Below are 26,968 nucleotides of genomic sequence, written 5' to 3'. Positions count from 1 at the left end.
TTCAAACTTTTCAAATCAATTATGAATCTTTCAAATTTGTGTTTAAATTGCAAAACACGTTAAAGTTCATGTTTTTTAAAGAAATTAATCCTTATATAGATTTTTAAGTAATATATAAAATATATCGCTCTTTATTTTAAATGTAACAAACATATTTATATCTTTTTTAAAATAATGGAGATGGATTTGGATATTGAATCTCATAAAACAAAAATTAATAATAAGAATGACGACCCAAAAAACAATGAAAATGCCTATATATTGCCTTCTTGAAACCTTCTATAATATGGAAAAAATATTCATTTGAAGATTAACTTCACTCCCATGGCAAACGCTAATGCTTTCTTTATTTTAGTGTGCATATTTTCTCTCCTAATTCTTGTGTCTGCTGCATATACAGAAGTAAGTCCCTCCAATTTTATTTTACATATTGACCATATACATAACATTATATATCCAACTTTTATCTATATATTGCAGAGAAACAAATCTACAGGGACTTGGATTAACCATGGAGGAGACATATACAACAGAAGATTCGCCGTAAATGAGACCAAGATCAGTCCCAAAACTGTTTCCAATCTAAAGCTGAAATGGAAATTCTTTGCCGGAAAAGATATAACAGCAACGCCTGCAATTTTCGACGGTACGGTTTATTTTCCGAGCTGGAACGGATACATATATGCAGTCAAAGTGTCTGATGGAACTCTTGTTTGGAAAAAGAATTTGCAAAAACTGACTGGACTTAAACCAACTGGGTTTGTTGCGGTGGTAAATTGGACTGTGTCGAGATCGACTCCGACGATCGGAGAAGATGATGATTTGGTTATAATCGGAATATATGGTCCTGCTGTTGTTGTTGGTGTTGAACGTTTGACAGGGAAGCTTGTTTGGTCAACTTTGCTTGATAGTCATCCTGCTGCTGTTATTACTATGTCTGGTTCTTACTACAAAGGGTTAGTCTCCTTACTTTGTTGGGTTAATCTTTAAAGTTTAAACTCTTATTCCAATTTTCTTTTTATTAAATGAAATTAATAACCACAGCTAATAGTTCCTAAGCCTAAATTTGATTCATATTTCTTTTTATTAAATATATCCGCAATTGGTTTAGAGCTGTCATGACGCTATATTATATGTGTCCAAACTAAGCATTAATGTATTTGACAATACCAAAAAAAATAATAGATCAAACTAGTAAAATTTGAAAAATAACGGGCCAAACTAGTTAGGAGAAAAAGAACGCGGAGTATGTAATTTTTAGGATTTTTTCTCATTCGGTCTTTTTATTCAAGATTTGTAATAGAGATTTTAGTTATTTGGGTTGAGATTTCAATAGAAATCCCGCTTGTATTTTGTTCTCTGGATTGTGATCTTTGCCTTTTTCCGGAGTTGTAGCCTCTAATATGCCGTTTTGAGCGTGCCACTTCTTGTGTGAAAGCTCCGGGGCTAAAGGTTTTTTCTTCTATTTTTGTGGCTTTTATATACATACCGTTCATAAAAAAAAGTTTGAAAAACATAATATATTTGCCAAATGTTACAGTTGTTAGTGGATAAATGCATTTCCAATTCTATAGTATATAAGAAAAACAATGACAAAAATATCATTAATATTTCTACCACAATTTTACGTATTTGAATTAATTTAATAGTTAATATATAATGCAAGTAATGATTAGTAATCTTTACTTATTTGGATTAAATTAATTGTTTATAGATGATAATTGATTTAGAATTAACAAAACGGGTCAATTAAATAATTTTTGTTTAAATTTACTTAATGAAATTAATTTAGTAATTTATATATAATAAAGAAAGTAATGATTCAAATAGAAGTACAATAAAAGATTATTTATTTCAATTAGTTTAGTATATAATTTACCACTAATGAATAATTTATGGATAAAAAAAAATAAACACTTAGCCTTTGACCAAAAAAAAAAACAAAAGATAAACACTCCAATTCATTCTCTCAAAAAAAAAAAAAAAAAACACACTCCAATTCATAAGTTTCCGTATATATCTTTAAAATCATCTCTTTAACGTCATGCATGGCATAATAATTTTTTTTGATGTTGAAACAACCATATCTTCAAGAAATCTAGATCATTAAAATAAAAAAATAAAATAAATACAAAGTCTCATTTTAGAATTAGTAAGATTAAAAAGGGTTGACAACGGTGGCCTGTCGCCATGACCAGCACTAGAAATATATATGGATGATGCCTTTTAATTTGAATTTTATTTTTTTCATCTTATTTTTATACTGCTTTCTTGTAACATGACAATATTGGAAAGTCAAACTTATTTAACTACAAATTTAAAATTATTGATAACCCTTACATCTTGTAACATTATGGAATAAAAATATAACAATAGTGGCAATATGAAAATATGTTTAAAACAAAGAATTACATGTATTACGTTACATCCATAATGAATAAATTAATGAGATGCAAATGAAAATATTGAATTAGTCAAATTAAATGATTTTAGAGTATCTATAATCTAACATTTTAATCCATCTTTTATAACCCTTGTTACGTGATAATATTTTATTTGTTCAATTTTCTTTTAAAAATACAAAAATCAACTTTTAGTCCATCGACTCTTTTAACGTCAGGTGGGTTAAGAAAAATAAATTAAAAAAAAGATTATATATATATAAACTGATAAATATTTGTTTAGATTTTATCCACACATTATGCGGGATAGATATAAGAGCAAATTATCCCGAGCCTCCTATATATATATAATTCACAAATATTTCCCTTCACCACAACAAAAATGATCTATTGTGACATTGAACAAATGTTACTTAATATTAAAAAGCATTGTTTAAAGTTTATACCAATATTTTTTGCAAATGTCATTAATATGTTACATTAGCCGGTGGCATTATGTGTTTAACCGACATTTAATACCAATGTTCGTAACTATTTACAGTAACATTTATAAATATTTATTGTGACATTTATTTAGTATTACAATAAAAATATTATAGCAATATTTATAAAGTGTTGCATTAACTACTAAATTATTATGAAAAGGCTATATTTTTATTATTATAAGTAGGTTATGAAAAAAAATATAACGCAGCAGCTTTTATATATTATGATAACATAATATTATTATATTTTCATCCAATTTAATATATATTGATGGTTTATATTATTCATTCGTGAATATGAGAGGAAAAAGAAAACATAAAACATCAATCAATAACATAGATATACTTGATAAAAAAATGATAATTTTCCTTTATCTATACACACATATCTTTAATATTATTTACAAAATTGAAAATAAAAATTGTAAATTACAATAAAAAAGAAAAAAGAAATTAAACTATCAAAATATATTCCGGCGAGCTCCAAAATTAATAGAAGCTGTAGATGTCCACTAATTTATGGGAACTTGTTGTAAATGGTCCATCTTTATTTTCATGTTAACCTTCAAAACAAAAATAAAGTTTAAGTGAACACAAATTAATAAAAGATAAATGAATAAACTGCGATAAAATAAAAATTGCAGAGAAAAATATACTAAACAACAATGTAAGATTAGAAATCAATTAACTTAATAAGGATATCAATTTGAATTACTTAAGATGAAACAACAAGAATAATGCAATCAACTAATTCTGTATAGAAGCAAACTCAAGTTGAAATGAAAAAAAAAATGTAAATTGTAATACCTTGAGGTTTGTGCTTCACATTTCATCCCTGCATCAGAGTATTAAATTAGATGCCAAAGTAAAATATCATTAACAAAAGGCAATTTTTCTTGAAATTGGTTAGACTAGCTAAGATTACCGCAGAATCATATAGCTTTTTGATAAAATCTACAAGACATTAAATAAATATCAAAAAGTTGGATAAAAATTGAAATTCGAATTAAAGTTAAAGATTTTATCTTCAACAACTAAAAATTATATACCAATGAGCTATAGCTCAAATGCTAAAAGCGCTAGGCAGTAACCTGCTAGGTCGTGGGTTCGATTCTTTCCACAAACGCTCCCCCTTTCCAATTATCAAAAAAAAAACTAAAAATTATATTAAAATAAAAGCATATTTTTAGTATCATTTATTAAAATGTTACTTCAAAAGTCTTTTATTATTTAAAATGACATTTGTTAAAAATGTTACTATAAATATGTCACAAGAGGTTGTTTTTGTTGTAGTGCTTTCATTTGAAAATCAAACGCTATAATCTTTTATTTTTATTTCCGTCTAAAGTTTAGTTCTTCTGTCCATTTTTGAGTTAAGCAAATGAGTCACATGAATTAACTAAATAATTTAAATTTCAATTTAGTTATCAAACTTATTTTTTACAAAAATATGAATAAAATTGTTAATTTAATAAATTCAACTTATTTAATTTTTTACTTTTTAATTTTCTTACTTCATTTACTTTCTAAAACTAAAAAATTTTCAAAATTAAAATGATTATATTTGAAAAATATCAAAAACATTAAATAAATATTAAAAATTAAATTGAAATCGTTAACTCACTAATTCTCATAATAATATATAATTATTATTTTGAAATACAAAAAATATAAGTTTAATTTAGATTTTTGACTAAGTTAACTAAGACAAAAAAATGGACGAAAAAACTATAATGTTGATGGAAACAAAAATAAAAAATAACATCATTTGATTTCGAAATAGAGGTCAAAATGTAAATCATGCTATATGTAGAAGCCCCAAAGTAGTTTACTCTGAATATAATTTAATTTTGTAATATTAGTAACTAATGACGTATCTATCAATAGAAATAAAAATATGTATAATGAAACAGTAGATTCATAAGAATTTAGACTATGTAATTTTGTTCATTTATTGACATTCCATGAATAATAATTATTTTCATCCGACGGTTAAATAAATAAAATACATCAAAAACAAAATAAATGTAGAATTTTCTATTTTGTTCTTAAAGAAATTAGAAATTATTTACAGTTAATTTATTATTTTAATGTAATTTGTTCATTAAACATCGAAAGGAAGTGGTGGAAATTCATTCCACAGTAATAAGTGAACAAAATAAAATTTACTTTTCATTAGTAACCCTAGAAAGCCCAAGGAATTAACTGATAACTTAATCTCAGCAGGGGTTTCTACGTTGGTACATCTTCACTAGAAGAAGGCGACGCCATTGAAGAATGTTGCACCTTCCGTGGCAGCTTCTCCAAATTAGACATAAAATCAGGGACCATTCTATGGCAAACTTTCATGTTACCAAACAACCACAACAATCTCAAACAGTACGCCGGAGCAGCCATATGGGGAAGCAGTCCGGCCATCGACATAGCCAGAAACTTGGTGTACATTGCCACCGGTAATCTATACTCCGCACCGTTTCACGTTCAACAATGCCAAGCAAAAAAGAATAACCAGACCATACCAACTCATACAGACGAGTGCATAGAGCCTGAAAACCATTCAAATTCCTTTCTAGCGCTTAATTTAGATTCTGGGAAGATCGTGTGGTATCATCAACTTGGTGGCTATGATGTTTGGTTTTTTGCTTGTAATAATATGTCGACGGCTAATTGCCCGGTCGGACCGAGTCCTGACGCTGATTTCGGAGAGGCGCCGATGATGCTTAGTATATATGTTAATGGTAGCAAGCTAGATGTGGTTGCTGCTGCTCAGAAAAGTGGATTTGTTTGGACTTTGAGCCGTGACGATGGTACCCTCATCTGGTCTACGGTAATGAGTGAATCTAAATTTAAACCTCTATTACTGAATATCTATTAATTACTACTTATCTATATATATAAAAAATCAAATACTAACATTTAAAAACTAAATATATAAATGTCACATATTAACTCAGAATGAGAATTACAAATAATAATGAAAGACAATGAATAAAGGCTCAATCTGATCCATAAATTTGTGACTTTGGATCAAATAATTCATTTAAGATATTTCGGTCAATTAATTACAACATTATCTATTTTTATATTAAATAAAAACAAAATTATACAATATAAACATATTTAAAGTTGCAATTTATTCTTAATTGATTCTTGATGGATACCGAATCCTACTGTAAGTATAATGGAGCCGAGTTGCAGGAGATCTACTCTCAGGTGACGCCGGACTCCCCCTGAAGACCGAAAAGGTATGAAGGAGATGCCGAATCTCTAAGATTCGGTAACACGCTAATAAAGACCGAATCCCACATGATCCGCCAAGAGCGCGTCAGGCCCGGGATTCGGGTAAACGACTAAATATGGAAATCTTGTCCTATTTGGACACAAACACTACATATGGAAGGATAAGCTCTACTTTAGGAAGATAAGACTATTTAGGAAGACGTTCCTAAATAGGATTCTTATCAGATTAAGGTAGATCCCGACAAATCAGGAGAATCTCTACGATACGGCCGAATCCCTACAAAGTAGGATTCACCTGCCTAATACAACTCTACTAGGTATATTCGACTACTATAAAAGGAGCACGAGGTATGCCTAGAATCACAATTACATTCATATACTCAAAACGCTGCTCAAAGCTCTAGACTGACTTTAGCATCGGAGAGTTAATCGGACAACCACCGTCCGGTTAGCTTCTACCCTGTTTTGCAGGTTCACTCACCGGTTCAGAAGGCAGACTCCATCAATTGGCGCCGTCTGTGGGAAAAGCTTAACTAAACTTCAAAAGAAGGAGCTTTTCTGAACTCGAATAACAAATCTCATTGAAGAAGATGACTTCTGAAAGAGTAAACCTGAAAGACAAACAACCAATGGACCCAAAAAACACTCCGGAGATAATCAACGTGACGGAAGACGGGCTTCACAACTCCGGGGAAAAAAGCAACACCGGAGGACCCTCCTTCTCAACACCTCAGTACCAAACTAATCCGATAAGGGGAAGCAACCCAATTGCTTTCAACCTAAGCACTGAAGAACAAGCACCAAATGCAGCGGCACAAGATCCACACAGCGAAATGCTGAAAAAGATACTAGAATCTGTACAGGCAAATCTTGACAGATTGGCTAGTGAAGCCAAAAGAACAAACGACAGGCACGAAGAAACTATGAAAATGCTAAGGGAAAACTTCAGCCCTACAGCTCCTAGAAGAAGAGAAAGAACAGAAAGTGCAAACCCAGGCCGACGAGAGACAAGGGCAGAAAACAACAAAAGCAAGGAACCTCGGACCAGAGGAAACGAAGAAAGGAACGAAGCAAGAAACCAGCGAGAAAATAAAACCAGCGACGAGGAAAGTCCGGACAGAGAAAAATCTAACGAGGAATCGCCGGAGGCACCCAGAAATGAGCACAACCAGGAGGACGCCCGAAGCGGTCTGAATACGAAAAGAGACGAACGAAGGGAGAAGGAAAAAGAAGACGCCCCACCAAGGAGTAAGCGACAAGAAAGAGATGCAGGGAAAGAACAAAATAAGAAAAAACACCAAGAAGGAGAGGGCGAATCGTTAGAGACACCCCAAAAGAGCAAAGCCACATATGTGGTGGAAGAAGATTTAGAAGAGAAGATCGCCAAAGCGCTCAAAAAACTAAAATCTGAAGAATTGGACATAGATGACCTCAGGTTGAAAGGATCACCCCTCTCGCCCGAGATCATGGAGGAAACCATCCCGCACAGCATGAAGCTGCCGACCTTGCCAATTTTCAATGGGGAAGGAGACCCCCGAGACCATACCTCTAGGTTCACAGCGACCATGGGGCTACTCAGCGTATCAGACGCCATCCTCTGCAGGGTTTTCCCTACCACGCTCACGGGCACAGCCCAGAGATGGTATAACAAATTAAAACCAGGCTCGATCAAAAACTTCGCTTCGCTTTCAACAGAATTCCTCAACAGATATCTCATAAACATCCCAGCTAAAACTACTACCAGTATCCTAAGAGCCTGTATCCAAGAAGAAGGAGAAACCCTACGAAGCTACATCGAACGATTCAACAAGCAAGCTATGAAGATAGACAACCTGAACGTCGACATGGCGACAGAAGCATTGCGAGACGGGACGCGATTCGGAAAGCTGGTGGACAAGCTGCTAGTCAACAAACCCACAACTTTCTCGAACTTAATGGGCATAGCTCAGAAATACTTCGAGTTAGACGAAGGGCGAAGGGCGATTCGCGGAAAGGAAGCAAAAGGAAAAGAATCAAAAGAGAGATCCAGAGAAAAAACCAAGTCCAAACCTGATGACAGGAGAGGAAGACCCGAAGAGAGCAGACGATTCGCCCCCCAGACAAGATATGAATCAAGATACGATCCCAGAGATGATGAGAATAACTTCACTCCACTAAACACCAGCCGAACTAATGTCCTCATGTGGATCAAAGAAAACGTCAAAAACGTGGTATGGCCACCAAAAATGAAAGCAGAAGTAAGAGACACCAGAAAGTACTGCAAATTTCACGACGATTACGGACACGAAACGGATAGCTGCAGAGACTTGAAGGTCGAGATCGAAAGAATGATCGACACGGGCGAGCTGAGGAAATTTGTGGCCCGAAAAGAGAAGAGCAATGACAAGGGAGAAAAAAGAAACAGAGAAGACAAGCCGAAAGAAAAGGAAGACGAGCGCCCATCCAAAATTCTGGGAACCATACACATGATTAATGGTGGAGGGCATAGTAGCTCCACGATCAGGAGGAAGCAGAGGAAGGAAGTAATGAACATACGAGAAACTCACATGCCGCCAGTGATCTTCGATGTAGAAGACTATGAACACGTCAAAGCACCTCACAACGATGCTTTGGTAGTAACTACTATCATTGAAAATTGGAACATGGAGCGGATCCTTATCGACGAAGGAAGCGCAGTAAACCTCATGACAAACGCAGCATACAAAATGTTGGGAGGAACAGCGTCAAGGCTACGCCGAGTCCCAATTCCGCTATCAGGACTCGGTGGACCCTCCATCACCCCGCTGGGAGCAGTCACCTTGGAGGTAATAATCGGCCCAGAAAGAGGAATAAACAAGAAAATCATGTCACTATTTAACATAGTGGACATGGAATTGACATATAATGCCATCCTGGGAAGACCTTTCCTCCATGATTCAGCAGCGGTAACCAGCATCAGAGCGCTGGCAATGAAGGTACCAACTGAAAAGGGAGTAGTGACGCTGAGAGGAGACCAAGGAATAGCCAAGAAGTGCTATGACGAGTCAGTGGTGGATCTCCAAGAAAACAAAACCGAAAAGAAGGAAGAATAGAAACGAAAAAAGACCCATCATCAGTAACGACTTCACGTCTTACCAGATGGCGTCAAATCTATCTTTAATTTTTTGTATGCCATCTTTTATCAATAAAAGTTCAATTTTGCTGCTATTTGATTAGCCAGACGAACCAATAAAGAAATGAAAATCAAGAACAGCCACGAACAATTAAATCAAAGATGAAAGAAGAAAAAATAAAGATCAAATTCAAGAAAGGCTAAGAGCCAAGAAAATGAATATACTCAAGGCAAAATCGCCAGAATAGGCAAAACGCCACTAAAGGTTAAAAGCCAAGAAAATGAGTTTAAATTAACTCAAGGCAAAATCGCCGGAATAGGAGAATCGCCACCAAAGGTTAAGAATCAAGAAAATGAGTTTAAATTAACTCAAAGCAAAATCGCCGAACCAGGCAAATCGCCACAAAAGGCTAAAAAATGAGTTTAAATTAACTCAGAAAAGGCAAATCGCCAACAAAGAGTTTAGATTAACTCAACAAAAATAAAAAGATTTTAGATTAACTCAACAAAAACAAAAATAAAAAGAGTTTAGATTAACTCTATAAAAAGCAAAGAACAGGGTTTAGAATAACCCTCGAGGCAAATCAAGTACATAAAAATAAGGCGAAAGCACATTTCGAAGAAACATAGAAAATATATTCATAAATTGTGAATTACAAAAAGCAAAATCAATACATCAGCAAATACAATCAAAAGAAAAACTACTAGACGCGGTCTTTAGACATCTTGGCGAGAAGATCACGGGCGATGGCCTGGGGATCCAACCCGTTAACCCCAGAAAGATCAATATTAGGATTCTGCTCTAGAAGCTTCCTCCCAATCGCAAGGCGATACTCGCTTATCAAAGCAGAGTAGAAAGCCTTCGTATCTAGTAGACGGATGTGAAGACCCTCAACCTCCGATCTTAGATTGTCCCTCTCCCCACCAACAAGGGAATTGATCCGAATAAGCTCCTCAATCTCTTGAGTCAAGTCATCGATCTTTTTCTCGATCACTTTCACCTGGCGATCATTAATCGCATCCTGCGCCTTGAGCTGCGCCAAGAGAGAATCATGCTCTTCCAAAGAGGCCTTCAATTTCGCCCTTTCAGACTCGGAAGTCGCCAAAAGAGAAGACAGACGATCGACCTCCTCCTCGGCACACTGTCGGCGGTCGTTCAATACCAAAACAGATTGAAGAGCCTACACACAACAGAAATAAACAAATAAGAAAACAACTGAATACAAAAAACATATTATACTCAAGAAAGAAAGCACTTACAGAGAAACCATGAAAACAAGCCAGATCGGAAAGCTCTTGACCCGGCCTACCACAAAACCACGTGACATCAGCAGGAATCGCCAAAGTCCGGATATATTCCGCTAGCACTCTCGGATTCAGTAAACTGGCAGGATCCTGACCTTCGACCCACTGAACCAAGTCTGGAGCAGAAGAAGAGCTTCCAGGAAAACTCTCCCTCGTTGGAGAATCATCGCCAACTCGACGTCTTTTTCTAGACGGAGAATCCGGGTCTCGACCTAGAGAAATCTCTCCCGAATCAGCAACAACAGGCCCCTCTGAGGCCACACCCCCAACTCCCCCCGAGACGATTGATGATGCTAGAGGGGGAAGTAGTGACGGAACCGCCTCGTCGCCTACTGGATCAGCCGACTCATCATCATCAACAATAATAATCTCAGGCAACGCTATCTCGGCAGGAGCTATGGGAATATCAACAGGAGCCCCATCCACGTCAATGTCGCCAGGAATAATGTTGGCAATAGGAACGTCAGGACCACCCATCGGAACGTCCAAATCTACTTGAAATCCGGAAAGGAAATCGTCAGAAGAAGAAGACATCCTACAAAAGAAACATTAAAAAGAACTTAAACAAACTAATATACCTTCAACAAAAGAGTAGCAAAGATCCGCCAAGCCTCGAGGAGGATCCTCCAAAGGAAGCCATCGACGCCGAAGATGACTATTGACCAAGACATCTAAAATATGAAGCGATTCAACACTACAGGAAAATATGTCGAAAGCAAGTTTTGACTCGGATAAACTTAAAGGAGAAGAACAGCTCCGAACTGGATGAGAAGAAAAACCATCCGAAAAATGAAGAAAAGCAAATTTATGGTAGACAATAAAGAAACGCCTTCGCCAGCGACTGGTTAGGCAAGGAAGATAAATACGAGATCGCCCTTCTCTACCAAGGGCGAAAACGAAGCAGCCATCACACTTCCTAAAGTCTACAAAATGATATAACACTTTGAGAGAAGGGGCACAGCCCCGGAGCCTACATGCCTCCGAAAAGGCGAGCACTACTCTAATCGTACCAGGGTAAAGTTGCCCCAGAGCAACCTTTAAATCCCTACACACTTCTACTAAAAATGGATCTAAAGGAAACCTAAGACCAGCAACAAATTGCTCTTCGAAGAGAACCGCCCTACAAGAAGATCCGGGAGAATCAGACGCAGCCATATCGGCACCGGGTAATATTACCCTATAATCGAAAGGAAAACTATACTTAAAATAGATATCTAAGACTTCATCCCTACGAAGCTTTGATCGGGTAAAAGCCATAGCAGCGCATGCATCTTCCACTCGACTAAGAGGCATCCTAGAATAGGGAATCACAAACATAAACACAAAATAAGGATCAAACAAAAAATATATTGAAGAACACGTTGAAGAACACATCGAAGAACAACAAGCACAGAAAAGGAATTTCCAGAATATAAACCATGAAGAATATATACAAAGAAGAAAGCCATATTAACATCCAAACAACGAAAGAAAACATACCTGAAAAATCTCTTGAAAACAAGTCACGAAGAATCAAATGATCAAACGAAGAACGAAAAGGGAAAAGCTACAAGAAATGAGAGTAAATTCGAAAAATAAGTAAGAGGGAAAAGAAGAAATACAAAGAGATTAAATACAAAACGCTTTTGAATCATTAACCGTTGAAATCATTAAATGCTGACACGTGGCAACACAGAATCTTACTAAAGAAGAAACGTCATCCACAAACATATGAAACGACTCGCCCGGAATACAAAACGACTCGCCCTTATAAGAGAACTCAGCTCCAAAAGAGCCAAAATCCACTAAGGCATAAATGCCAAACTACTTCAGCTCACTTGCGGGGGGGCTAATGATGGATACCGAATCCTACTGTAAGTATAATGGAGCCGAGTTGCAGGAGATCTACTCTCAGGTGACGCCGGACTCCCCCTGAAGACCGAAAAGGTATGAAGGAGATGCCGAATCTCTAAGATTCGGTAACACGCTAATAAAGACCGAATCCCACATGATCCGCCAAGAGCGCGTCAGGCCCGGGATTCGGGTAAACGACTAAATATGGAAATCTTGTCCTATTTGGACACAAACACTACATATGGAAGGATAAGCTCTACTTTAGGAAGATAAGACTATTTAGGAAGACGTTCCTAAATAGGATTCTTATCAGATTAAGGTAGATCCCGACAAATCAGGAGAATCTCTACGATACGGCCGAATCCCTACAAAGTAGGATTCACCTGCCTAATACAACTCTACTAGGTATATTCGACTACTATAAAAGGAGCACGAGGTATGCCTAGAATCACAATTACATTCATATACTCAAAACGCTGCTCAAAGCTCTAGACTGACTTTAGCATCGGAGAGTTAATCGGACAACCACCGTCCGGTTAGCTTCTACCCTGTTTTGCAGGTTCACTCACCGGTTCAGAAGGCAGACTCCATCAATTCTAAATATAATTTTTCGATAAATTGAAAATTTAATATTTAGCTAATATAGATTGGATAAAGAAATTATTTTTCTCGATTAATTTATTTTAGTTTGAATATGTTGCATAAAAATATATAAAATCTTACATTTTGTCGTTTTAGTATTTTCTTTATATTTAAATTTTTATATATAAAATAACATACTATTTTATTAAAAAAAATATAATTTCTCAGTCTTTACTTTCATGCTACATATCTATAACATTGACTCGATGAACTAAATCTTTTGGTTAAAGGAAGCTGGACCGGGTGGGTTGGTTGGAGGAGGCATTTGGGGAGCAGCAACAGATGAGAAACGAATCTACACAAACATTGCCAACTCCGACGCCAAGAATTTCACTCTGAAGCCATCTCTCAAAAACACAACCGCCGGTGGCTGGGTGGCAATGGATGCTAATAACGGAAAAATACTATGGTCCACTCCCAATCCAAGCAATGCTACCGCCTCCGGCCCCGTCACTGTAGCCAACGACGTCGTTTTCGCAGGATCGACACACGGAACAGGACCCATATATGCTATGAATGCAAGAGATGGAGAAATATTATGGTCATATAAAACTGGAGCTACTGTGTATGGGGGGTTGTCTGTGAGCAATGGATGCATTTACGTAGGGCATGGATATTCCTTAGGTCTTGGAAGTTTTGCAAATTATACCTCTGGATCCTCCCTCTTTGCCTTCTGTGTTTGATGCCCCTTCACTTCATTAGTAAATATTTGCATTGTCAATAAATAAATTGTTGGTTGGGATAGTAAGGAATTTGGTACCACTAAATAAATTAATAAATTTGAATTTTGGTAATAGAATTGAAAATATATATGTTGAAAACTTATTCATTGTCAGTGAATTCTAAGTCAAGTGGCTAACTATTTAGTACATTCTTTAAGTTTCGGTTTCGAATCTCAATAGAAAATGTGGTTTAAGATTAATTTAAAATTTAAAAATTTAACTACCAACGTATTTATATTTTACTTTTGTCAGAAAAATAAAAACCCATTTATTCATTCATATCCACTCCAAAAATAATAATTCAAATCGACTCTAAATTAGTAATGTGACCATTAAATTTAAAAGTGCAAGATTTATTATTATTGGGTCTAGCATAAGGTAATTATTAAAGTTCTTTATCTGCAAGTTTTTCTTCTTTCCAAATTATGATCAAATTACGAATCTGATTTCTAAAAGATGTATAATGCTATTTCTATATGATATGGTTATTTATAAAGAGCTATTTTTCAACTCGTTCGCTAGATTTTCACCTTGCTCAAACCTTTGAATTTATTAATGGGTAACTTTAGGTACTGATGCTTTAACCGGTATGATTCTAGATGAGGTAAACAGGATTTGAATGACGTAACCCTAATTCAAGTGACGTAACCCGAATTCAAGTAACGTTGTTCAAATTGTGAATGACGTCGCCGCCGTTCGATTAAACTAACAGTATTAATCTGGGAATCCTGAGATCCAAGCGAGATTAATGTCAATTCTACTCCTAAACTAAGGTTCAATCCGGAGATTGGGATAAAAAGCCTGAGCTTTGGTTTTTGATTAATGATGTGTTGATAAAAAATAATACAATACTACTGACTATTTATAGGGAACAAACCCTAATAAAGAGACCTAATTCTAATGAGATTCTATCTCCTAATTAATGAAGACAAACTAAATAAAAGGCTAAAAAATAAATATAGCTCCTGTCGGGCTGAAATCCCCTGATGAGCCCATTCAAAACACCCTTTCTGGCCATGGGCCGAAATACCACTTAGCTTCATAATGATTCCACTGGGCCGGTGCAAACAATGCCCCCAACAAGCCTAAGGTCTGGACTTTGGGCTTGTTATTGTCGGCCTCAATATCAAAGTGGGCTGCGCTGCCACTATTTCGGCCCATACGGTAAAACCTTTCTAGTAACCGCCACTTTCTTCCAAGGTATAAAATATTCTTTACTTTCCTTTTTTGGATTTACCTAAATCTTTGACTCCCGAAATTCTCTCAACTCCGTTGACTCCTAGCCGATTTTTTGAACCTTAATCGCCTACTCTTCAACTCCGATCGTCTCCTCATCATGGCTCAACAAGAACAAGCCGCTCGTCAAGCAACTGAGAAAATCGCCGTAGTTCGCTCCATCGCTCCATCTACTGCATTTGAGGTAATTACAGAATTAGAAGATAGCCGATACTCCGTAGGTCCGATTCTCACCACTCCTTCAGAACTCTGTGAAACCGCCGTCCCCTTTCCAGATCATGCTCCCCCTCGCTTCTCTGAACTTCATTATTCGTCCGTGTGGACCGGGGAAACCTTCAGGAACTGGCCTAGTACCAACGCCGATTACAAGAATTGGATCTTGCGACTTCATGGTTACTATGGCGATGTATGGAAAGCCATAGGTCTATATGACCTTATTGGAATCAGCCAAAACACCTTTCCAGTCGCCAAGCACTACTGTTTCGGAGCTTCACTCTTCTGGTCCGATACCACCAATACATTCTGCTTCCGGCGAGGACCGATGTCCATAACTTTGTTGGACCTGGCGTTCATGTTCAACGTAAATATCACTGGCATTAGAATATCGCCTCTCAATTGCCAGACATCCCCAAATCTTCACCTTGGGCCTGAAAAGTCCGCCAAAAGCTTTAAACATTTCTTGGAGAAAAACATCGGTCAAAACAATCAACCTCCAACCGCCAACGAACACATCGCCTTCCTGGCATATTTTCTCGCCAAATTCATAATTTGCCCAGCTTCTTTCAGAGTCACACAAGAATGCCTCCGTATCGCCGTTGCCCTAGCCGAAGGTCATCCCCTGAACATGGGAGAATTTATCCTTGGATTAGTCTACAGATGTCTTCATAGCATGATCAAGAACGCCAAGGTGAAGACACATCGCTGTCCTAGCGGGCCGATGTGGATAATCCAAGCGTGGATGTTTATGTACTTTCCTGACATCGTCAGACTCCCAGACCGAACTTCAGACGAATGTTTCGGTTATACAGTCTTCCAAGGAGTTGCAATTCTTCCACACCTCAACGAAGTAATCGGCTACTTCCTAGAGACTCGCGAGCAATCGCCGAATCCGTGGTGCCCTGTTCTAAATATCAAATATCCTCCTAAGTGGATATCTTATGGTTGGGAAATAACCGAAGACTCTGATATAGACGAGGAACTCCACTCTAAGTGGTGGGACAACTGGAGCAATTCACTGATCAGCCGTAACCTTATGATCGGTAATAGCTTCAAACACAGCGGGTCAGAGGCTTACTACCCCAATTATTTATCAAGACAGTTCGGTTACTCACAGGCGATTCCATTCCCTTTTCTGATAGACCGCAACGAATATGGTGCTAATCGCCCTGCATTGCCAACATCGCGTCACATAGCTTTCCTTGGACACCTCCACGAGGGTTATTTGCCATCGCCTGACGAGCTACCTATACCAGACGGAAACCCATCTTCTACACATGAGTTCGAAGAGTGGTGGGAAATCGTGATCGGCATTAACTTCGGACTATCGGCAGAGGATATCCTTAAGTTGAATATTTTTCAGTTGCCTGAAACAAAGCGAAAACGTACTCACGCCGATGTTTTTCTTTTACAGGTTCCGCAGCCGAAGAAAAGGAAAGGTAACTACGAGCATCGCCTTGAACTTATTAAATTTGAACGCTTTTACAAATTCAAGTACGAACCCAACAATCGCCCCCTTCTTAGTTTAAAAATGGAAAACCATAGAAGAGAAGCTTGGCGAAAATACATACTCAAATGGAGGAAAGTATGGGAGAAAAAATATCGACATCGTCCTTACCCCATCTTCCAACAGTATATTCGCCCTTCCTTCACATATAAAGCACCCTTAGTCCCAGACTCTGAATATATGTTAGCCAATAAAAAGCCAAAGTCTCGCCCTAAAAAGGTAACATTTACTGGTTATTTTGTGCCAGGTAACTGTAAGGACATCGCCTCTCTTGTTGAGGACCTGAAGATTCCCGCAGGTACGTAAAGAGAAATTTACAACTGTCTTCTCAATATAATTTTATCTTAAAAATCGCCTTACGAATCGCAGAAGTAGAGGCGGAGATAGACGGGGCGATTTTCATAGACGAAGAGGAAGAAGAAGATGAACAACCTCTGAAGAGGAAGAGAGCTGGAAAGAAACTTGCTACAACGAAATCGGCCGCCAAACAAGAAACGAAGTTAGTCAGCACCAAACTGCCGAAAAAAACAGAGGTCACCGCTTCGAAACCAAAAGAAGCCGATATTTCCAAGAAGGCAAATACCACCAAGATCTCAATCAAAATGAGTGGGAGTTCGGTTGACCGCTCTGCTCCTCTGGCATCGCCTGCTTCTACATCGGCGACAGCGACTGTCTCAGTTTCTCGCCCTTCCAGCTTAAAGCCAGACATGACTCGTACTGAAGCTTTAAAGGTATTTTCCCCTTTATCACATTCGCTTTATTGCCAACGACATGTACTAATTCTCTTTCCTGCAGACGAAACTCCTGGCTTTTGAATCCGACTCGGAGAGTGATGCTGAAGGTTCTACCGAGAGCTCTTCTAGTTCAGAGGAGTCCGAGACTGGTGGTTCTGAAGCCGATGTGGCTACGCACCTCAATAAACTGGCTGCGATGAAGGCAAACGGTGTGCAACTGTTGGGCGATGAAGATGAGGCGAAGTCCCTGAAGACGTCCCTGGAAGCGCTTCTCTTGGTGAAGGACGAGAGTAAGGTCACCGAGAGAGCGAAGGAAACCATCGCCAACGTCGTCAAGGAGCTTCCAAACTTGACCAAGACCTATGCCGAAGCTGCTCCCGCCAGATCTTCTTATGAGCAATCGCTGGAGACCAAGCGTAAGCTTGATGATGAATTCGGTTCCCTCAGGTCAAAGGCGAAGAAGACCTCAGACCAACTCGCTCCTCACACTTCCAAGATGGATGAGCTGAAGTCTAAGATTGAGGCGCTTCAAGGGGAGCTCAAAGCTGAAGAGGACATCGCTGCCCCTTTAGAGCAACAACTTGATGATTTCATCTCTCAAGGTGCTGACCTGAAGGATCGCCGCAATCAGCTGAAGAAGAAATTGGCGAGTGCTGAAAAAAGATATTCGGAAGCTGTTAAAAACCTATCTGACATTCGCAGCACCATGGGCGATTTATTCAGCCATTTTGGCTAATTTTGTAACACCCGAACAATTTTCCATATTTTAGGAATCATGTGTATATTTTGTTGAAACATTTTTCTTTAATCGGCATTTTTGGATCGGTTTTAGTTCCGAAACTTAACGTCTTTTGGTCGTATATTTATTTTGTTCCGAATCGCACATATTACCAGCACATTTTGTTTTTGTAAGTGTAATGATAATCGGCTAGCATTCCGATTGATCATACTATTTTTGTAAGTGTAATGATAATCGGCTAGCGTTCCGATTGATCATACTTCAAACAGGTATCGGTTTTGAGGAAAATCGGCTGTTGTTTCCGAAATTTTATTCAATGTAAATACAAATGACACGGTCCCAACACTAAAGATCGGCAACTTTACATATTTTAATCGGCTATATTTCCGATTATTAACATTAATACGGTCCTGTCAGCACATCGGTCCGGAGTCCGATGTCATTGAAGTTACCTTCTTACTTCTCGAAAATGCGTCTGTCAACTCCTTCCCAGCAGCTCGGGACGTATCTCTTCAAATACTGTGCATTAATTGCCCGACCGTGAACTTGACCATCAATGTCAGCAAGTAAATAAGCACCGTTGCCCAATATTCGGACGACTTTATATGGTCCTTCCCAATTTGGAGACCACTTCCCTAGTCCTTCCTTCCTCGCTCCAATGGGTAGGATGACTTTCCATACAAGTTGGTTAAGCAGGAAACTCTTACTTTTGACACGTTTGTTGTAAACTCGTTCTACTCTTTTCTTCTGAGCTTCTAAGTGGTCGAGTGCCAATAATCGCTCCTCATCTAAGTCCAAAGCTTCAAGAACCATTTTATCATGATAGTCGGCCTTCGTCAAGACGTGCTGCATCTTTCGCCTCGTAGACGCTACCGTCAACTCCATCGGCAACATCGCGTCGTGCCCATACACAAGTTTGAAAGGTGTAGTGCCCGTGGCCGATTTTTGGCTTGTGCGGTTTGCCCAAACAGCTTCCGTTAATAACTGATGCCATTGTTTTGGGTTGTCTTCTATCATCTTCTGAATAATGCCCTTAATCGCCTTGTTAGTCGCCTCGGCCTGGCCATTTGCTTGTGCATAGTACGGGGTGGAACGTATCAACTTGAATCCCATCTCCTTTGCATAATCGGTTATCTCACTTCCAGTGAACATAGTTCCCTGGTCCGTAGTAATAGTTTCTGGTAACCCATGCCTTAGGATAATGTATTCTCTGAAAAACTTTATGACCGATTCTTGACTGGGTGATTTCAAAGGTATGGCTTCAACCCATTTAGAATAGTAATCGGTCGCAACAATCACAAACGTGTGTCCTTTTGACGATGACGGGTATATTTTGCCAATTAAATCAACAGCCCATCCTCGAAATGGCCAAGGCTTAACTATCGAGTGTAGCATCTCGGCGGGAATGTGCTGTACAGGACCGCACTTTTGGCATGCCTCACACCCTTGGGAGTATCGGATACAATATTGCTCCATTTTAGGCCAATAAAACCCGTATTTATGGATCAGCCATCGCATTCGCGGACCAGCCTGATGTGCACCGGCGATTCCCTCGTGTACTTCGGCCATGACCAACATTGCCTCCTTCGGGCCGATGCATCTAAATAGCAAACCGTCGCTCCCTTTTTTGTACAATTCATCGGCTAGAACTATATAGTTGAAGGCCAGAGTGCGTAATCTTCTGTTGGACATATCTGGCGATTCAAACCATTTAGTTATCTCTTTCCTCCAATCTGTCAAAAAATCCAGCTGGTACACGGAATGGATTGCCTTGTACACCGCGTTGTCTCCTGTTACCAAGTTTGGCGTATCTCGCCGGATCGCCTCATACTCGTAACAAGGTTTGTAACCAATACCGTGTTGGGCGAGATCATTTGCCTCCATATTGTCGCTTCTCTCCGTGTATTATAACCATGTATCTGAGAAACCGCCAATAAGATGCTTAGCCTTGTTGCAATATCGGATCAAGAGTTCCGACTCGCACTTGTATTCTCCGGAGACTTGTTTTATCACTAACAGTGAATCACCCCAGACTTGGATTGATTTTGCCCCCAGCTCCATCAAGATTTCTAAACCTAAAATGAGAGCTTCATACTCGGCTTGGTTGTTGGTACACTTGAATGCCAAAGAACAAGACATTGTAAACCGTGCCCCCGAGGGCGAGATAATGACGATTCCTGCTCCGGCACCCTTTTCTGTTCTTGATCCGTCAAACCATAATTTCCAAGGATGTAGTTCCATGCAGCCGATTCCCTCTTTTATGTTGACTCCTGGGTGGTCCGACAGAAAATCGGCAAGGACTTGTCCCTTAACTGCTTTCTGAGGCACATACACGAGCGTGAATTCTGACATTGCCACCGCCCACTTTCCCATCCGATTCCTGAGATACGGTCGGGATAGAATGTATTTTATGATGTCGGTTTGTGCTAGGACATAAACCACCACTGGTAACATGTAATATCTCAACTTACAGCACGTGAAATACAAACAAAGGCAAAGTTTTTCGATGTCTGAGTATCGTGTTTCAGTATCGGTCAAGGCTCTACTGAGATAGTAAACCGATCTTTCAACACCTTGGTCTTCCTGTGCCAGCATACATCCCAAAGATTGGGGAGCTGCTAATATATACAGTAACAAAGGCTGATTCGGCTTTGGCGGCATCATAGTCGGTGGTTTTACTAAGTATGCTTTCAACTCATCAAACACTTGTTGTTGTTCAGGGGTCCACACAAACTGGTCGTTATCATTTCCCTTCAACAACACGCTCCAACTGCGTAATCAGCCTGATGTGTTTGAAATGAAGCGCCTCAGGAAGTTTATTTGTCCGATCAATCGCTGCAGCTGTTTCTTGGTTTTTGGTGGTTCAGCATTGATTATCGCTTTCGCTTTATTCTTATCTACCTCTACCCCCCGCTGGTGAACCAAGAAACCCAAGAAATTCCCAGCTGATACCCCAAAGGTGCATTTTAATGGATTCATCTTCAAACCGTTGCTTCGGATCCGCGCAAAACCTTGTTTCAGATCGGCCAGGTGAGCCGCGTTGCTCGGCGATTTTACGACAACGTCGTCGATATACACCTCCAGACATGTTAACCCTTCAAACATTTTGTTCATGGTCCGTTGGTAAGTTGCACCGGCGTTCTTCAAACGAAAGGGCATCACAATCCATTCATACGCACCAATCGGCCCTGGGCATCAAAAAGCGGTTTTTGATATATCAGCTTCGTGAATCGGCACTTGATTATATCCAGAATGAGCGTCTAGAAAACTAAGGATGTTGTGCCCGGCAGCTCCGTCGATCAGCATGTCCGCTACCGACATCGGATATTCATCTTTGGGCGTTGCCAAATTCAAATTCCGGAAGTCGACGCATACTCGCAGCTTGCCGTTCTTTTTCATGACGGGCACTATGTTGGATAACCACTCTGTGTATTTAGCTTCCCGTATGAAGTGTGCCTCTTTAAGCCGATTGATCTCTTCTCTGATCAACTCCTCGACCTCTTTTGACATTCGTCTCGGAGGTTGCCTGAATGGACGAAAGCCATCTTTCAGAGGCAACTTATGTTCGGCGATTGATTTATCAAGACCCGGCATCTCTGCATATGACCACGCGAAACAATCCTTATACTCCCGAAGAAGCGCAATCAAATCGTCTCTAAACATGGCATCGAGGTTTGCGCTGATGTATATCGGTTTTGGCGACGATTCTGAGCCTAAATTTACTTCTAAAAGCGTGTCTTGAACTTGGGCTGGATCGTCCCCCAACTTTCCGGTGGCTATTTTGAGATCTTCTATTCTCAATGTACCAGTCGGGTCTTGATCTTGATCCTCGTATATGCACTCCGCGTATGACACTCCGTAACTGAGTGCTAAGTTATGAACCTTCTTCCGCAACTCTGTGTGTCGTCTATCCATCAAAATGTTGCAAGATGGTGGATCGGCCGTTGCCCCTGAGGGTAACGTCTGCAGGCCGATCCGCATTGATGAGGATCCTGGGACTTTTAATATCTCGATGACTTAAAGATTGGATGTTCCTTACTTGCTCGTCATACATCATGGCTTCGAGAACGTTGCTATCTTCGCCGAAAGGGCTCGGGTCACCCTGTACTATCTCGGCCTCTCCAGCCTCTCGCCATAGTATCAGCATCTGATGCATGGTTGATGGGATGCACATATTGGAATGGATCCAGTCTCGGCCGAGTAGCACATTGTAATTGCTCCTGGCATTAACAACGAAGAAACCTTCTTCGATCTCTACTCGGCCAACCTTTATCTTAAGGGTGATGTACCCTTCGGCGGGGGTCTCACCTCCGGCGAAGTCTGTCATATAAACATCGGTGGTCTCCAGCTGGGTGCGTTCTATACCGAACTTCTTGAGCATCCGGGAAGGTAAGATGTTTACTCCTGCGCCGTTGTCGATCAGAACCCTTCCAATGGCGACGCTATTTACTTCGGCTCTGATGTACAACGGCCTTATGTGCCTTGTCATTCTTGCCGGTGGTTTGCTTAGAGAAACAACTGCCGATGCGTCCGCACTATTCTCGTCCGGGATTATAACATCCCCGTCCAAAATCGACTTCTGCCCCGGCTTATTCCTAAAAGAATCCGGAAGAGTAACTACTTGAACCTCTTTTCGGTTATCATCTTTAGGAATCCATGCTTTGAGCTGCCCGTCTTTGTGAACAACGACTAACTCTTTTTTCACGGGCACCTAGGCCTTCAACTGGCCATCTGCGTGACTCAGGACTACGTCCCTGAAAGATCGCCTGTCCCTGTTTGGTGATTTTTCATCTTTTGTGTGTGTATGAGAAGGATGCCCATTATCCTGATGTCGTTTCTTTTCCACCCAAACCTTCCTAAGCTTTCGCTTTGGTGTCTCAAAGGGCTCGGTTTCGGACCGACTGTGTTTGCCCTGGTTTGCTTCTAAATCGTCTTCGGTTGCCCCCAACCTTTCTTGAATCGGTCTTTTAGTCCCGGAAGGAGGTGCAGCATCGGCCAAATGATTTTTAACTGGGATTCGGCTCCCTGGTGCCGATTCCGGTCCTGCGGCGATCAGTCTCGACTCCTGTCGCATTCTCTGCATCCGCCTCTTTTGTGTCTTGGTCATACGAGGGGTCTCCTCCGTTGGCCTGAACACCCTTTTAAAAACCGACCTCCCCTTCTGTCCGGATGGCATGTGCTGTTGCCATTCCTTGGTGTGGGACCTTGGTTTAAAAGTTTTTGGATTTGCGCTGACCGATTTTCGTACGTACTTGGTCTCGGGGCGGCTCTGGCAGTGCTGGCAATGTTGGCAAATAGGCTCTGATGTAACTGGTTTGGTCACTCGACGTTGCCCTACTGCATCATTCACCGCTACTCTCTGTCGAGGTCGCTTAGCACTCCATTTCTCTAAAACTTTCCTGATTCCCAATACTTGGTCTAAGTTGGGCCGAATCAAGTTAATCGAGACGCATTTCGCATCGGCCTCCCTTCTTGACGGGAACAACAATTTCCCTTCCGTTATTGCTTTCTGGACTACGTTTCTGAACACCACGCAATTATTGGTGTTGTGTCTCCATGAGTTATGGAATTTGCAGTAGTACTTGCCCAGCAGTTCCTCGCTTGTTGGCAACACATGACCCTCAGATAGGGAGATTTGCCCGTCTTTTAGCAAAGCGTCAAATATATCGTCGGCTTTCGTCAAGTCGAACGAATATTCCCTCTGGATGACCGCCATCTTATTTTTCTTCACATATCCTGGCTTCCTTAACGCTGCGCATTCCGTTGGTTTCTTTCCGAGAAACTCGGCCATACATATCTCATCGTCGGATGAATCGTCCTCACTATCGGAGATGACGGCCACGTCTAACTGATCGCGGTAATAGGTGCCTTTCGAAGAACCTCGCCTCTGTTCCTTCTCCTGGAGTAATCGTTCGTAACCCGTAACCCTGTTAGTGAGCTCGAACAAATCCCTAAATCGATGGCCTTCGAAATGTTCCCTCATCGCGAAATTCATCCCTTTTACGACCATTGGCACGCAATCTCCCTCGGATATGTGCGTCATGCACCTCGTCCTTAAATTCCGGAAGCGGCCGATGTATTTTTCGACGGATTCGCTGGGTAGCTGCGAAATCCTCGCGAGATCGGCCAAGGTAACATCTGGTGGCGCTCTGTAAAATTATACGTGGAATTTTATTTCCAGGTCTTTCCACGTGTCGATCGAGTTGGGCGATAGGTGGGAGTACCATGTGAACGCCACCTTGGTGAGAGAGCTGGCAAATAAACGTAGTTTCCATAAGTCGTCGGCCCCCGCTTCTCCACATTGGGCAGAAAATCGTGCGATGTGTTCCACCGTGGATTGGCTTTTCTCTTCTCCCGAAAATAAACTGAATTCGGGCACTTTGTACCCCCTAGGGAATGGGTACAGTTTGTCGATCCAATCAGGGTAGGGCTTCATATACGACGGCCGAGGCATCGGCCTGACGTCAACTCCTAATTTCTCCAGTTCATCTAGTAACTACCCCCGATTGTATAAGTTGTTGTCTCCCATGGGGGCGTTGTCGCTACTGTAGAGATTATCCTGTGGCGATTGCAGGTTTGGGTATTGTTGCCCTGGCAACTGGTCGTTGCCTTGGTATCTTCCGGCTCCCAGGCCGGGCAGGTCATTGCCCTGGTGTCGAATCGCTCCGGTACCAGTTGCATCGCCCCCTTGGAATCGCCCGGCTCCTGAAGATGGCGGGTCGCCCATTGGAAATCGCCCGGCTCCTGATGAAGAAGGATCGGCCCTAACACCTGCGTCTCCTTCTGGGCGAGTTAACAATCGCACCGATCCATAAGTAAAACCGGCTTTACTTGGTGATTGCCCTGCATCGGCCGAACTACCGAGACCGCCATTTCTTTGCGCTGTCGAGGTATAATCGGCCCTACGGTGATTCTGATCGGTCACTGATTGTCCCGAAAAGATCTTCCCCAGATTGTCCATTGAGCTTGTCAAGTTGTTCAAATTCTTCACGATCGACTGCTGAACGACCGCCTGGTCGGCCAACATTCCTTTGAAGGCGTTGGACATCTGTTGCATCGCTCCGTCAAACATCTGCCGATTTTCCTGAGCTATTTCGTCTCTCATTATGGTAAAATCGGCCCTAGATAGCGACGGGCGAGTGGGTGGTATTTCTCGGGAAAATTCGTCGAACTCTTTCTCCACGTCATCGCCTTCCATGGATTTGTTGATTACAGAAGTCACATCGGGTATCGTATTCTGAACCCCTTTGTTCTGTGACTGCTTATCGCCTTTCGCCATGATGGTAATGATCTCTGGATCTGGTTGCTTTATTTCTCCGAATTTCCTTTGAAGTTTTGCTCGGCTTTGAGACCGAGTTTCCCTGTAATCGTCTGGAAAAACTCCGGTTTTTGTGCTCACCATAAACTGTCCCCAGTGGAGTCGCCAAAAGATGTTCGCTAGATTTTTACCTTGCTCAAACCTTTGAATTTATTAATGGGTAACTTTAGGTACTGATGCTTTAACCGGTATGATTCTAGATGAGGTAAACAGGATTTGAATGACGTAACCCTAATTCAAGTGACGTAACCCGAATTCAAGTAACGTTGTTCAAATTGTGAATGACGTCGCCGCCGTTCGATTAAACTAACAGTATTAATCTGGGAATCCTGAGATCCAAGCGAGATTAATGTCAATTCTACTCCTAAACTAAGGTTCAATCCGGAGATTGGGATAAAAAAACCTGAGCTTTGGTTTTTGATTAATGATGTGTTGATAAAAAATAATACAATACTACTGACTATTTATAGGGAACAAACCCTAATAAAGAGACCTAATTCTAATGAGATTCTATCTCCTAATTAATGAAGACAAACTAAATAAAAGGCTAAAAAATAAATATAGCTCCTGTCGGGCTGAAATCCCCTGATGAGCCCATTCAAAACACCCTTTCTGGCCATGGGCCGAAATACCACTTAGCTTCATAATGATTCCACTGGGCCGGTGCAAACACAACTACAATCTCATCCAATCAAGATCGAGTTATAATTGAAAAATAACTCTTTTTTGTCTTACATATTCAAATATTACGTGTTGTTTATTAAAGGCTAAATTTATCATGAAAATTTCACAAAAATCCAAAAAACCTTTTAATTTTATCCAATTTGTTCTGAAACGCATGATTTCATTGCAATTATGTCTAATTACACAATTTTGCTTATGTGGCGCTGATGTGTGGCATGCCACATCAGCGCCACGTAGGGTCACATGAGCAAAATTACATAGTTGGACATTATTAAAACGAAATCATGCATTTCAAGACAAATTGAATAAAATTGAAATTTTTGAATTTTTCTGAAACTTTCATAAAAAATTTGGCCGTTTTTGATCATTTGGCCTTTATTAAATACCGTAATATATAAGGGTTAAGTGAAAATAAATTCATTAACTTTAACCTAATTTCCAATTACAACATAAACTTTCAAAATTGATAATGCCATTAATGAATTTTGCAATTTTGGCAAATCAATACACCAATATTTTTCAGGACATTTTTGCTGAATTGGAAGCCGTAATTGCCATGTATACGGATACAATGGATTTCAATATTTGCCAAATAATTTGACACGTTCAAATTAAATCACGAAATTTAGCCTTAGGTGAGAAGTGCCCTTCCCTTTTATAAAAGGCCTAATGTCTTAAAAAACCCCGACCTTTTAGCCCATTTTCAATCATACCCTGACGTTGGAAATTTGTCAATTTTACCCTATTTTGTATTTTTGTGTTTCAATTGTACCCTGAAAAATTAAATTAACGTTTTTTGCGTTGGAAATTTGTT

General features: G+C 40.0%; 2 protein-coding genes across 3 annotated transcripts; one reads left to right on the top strand and one right to left on the bottom strand.

Moving 5' to 3' along the window:
• Window positions 1-266: 266 nt before the first annotated feature.
• LOC126671268 (uncharacterized) lies at window positions 267-13,833 on the top strand. Of its 2 annotated transcripts, none has more exons than XM_050365024.2 (4): window positions 267-402; window positions 481-956; window positions 5,111-5,714; window positions 13,229-13,833. In XM_050365024.2, the coding sequence occupies exons 1-4, from the start codon at window positions 325-327 to the stop codon at window positions 13,679-13,681; spliced, it is 1,611 nt and encodes a 536-aa protein (XP_050220981.1). In that variant the 5' UTR covers window positions 267-324; the 3' UTR covers window positions 13,682-13,833. The 2 variants fall into 2 exon arrangements, with proteins under 2 accessions (XP_050220981.1, XP_050220982.1); XM_050365025.2 differs by having other exon boundaries at window positions 268-402; window positions 5,114-5,714.
• A 6,224-nt stretch (window positions 13,834-20,057) lies between these two features.
• Window positions 20,058-21,266, bottom strand: LOC126672224 (uncharacterized). Its single transcript, XM_050366172.1, has 2 exons — window positions 21,054-21,266; window positions 20,058-20,903 (listed from the first exon to the last, which is right to left on the bottom strand). The coding sequence occupies exons 1-2, from the start codon at window positions 21,264-21,266 to the stop codon at window positions 20,058-20,060; spliced, it is 1,059 nt and encodes a 352-aa protein (XP_050222129.1).
• Between the last annotated feature and the right edge of the window lie 5,702 nt (window positions 21,267-26,968).

This window comes from Mercurialis annua, linkage group LG3 (assembly GCF_937616625.2).
Source record: "Mercurialis annua linkage group LG3, ddMerAnnu1.2, whole genome shotgun sequence".
NCBI lineage: Eukaryota > Viridiplantae > Streptophyta > Magnoliopsida > Malpighiales > Euphorbiaceae > Mercurialis > Mercurialis annua.
This window is presented reverse-complemented; position numbering and strand designations above follow the sequence as displayed.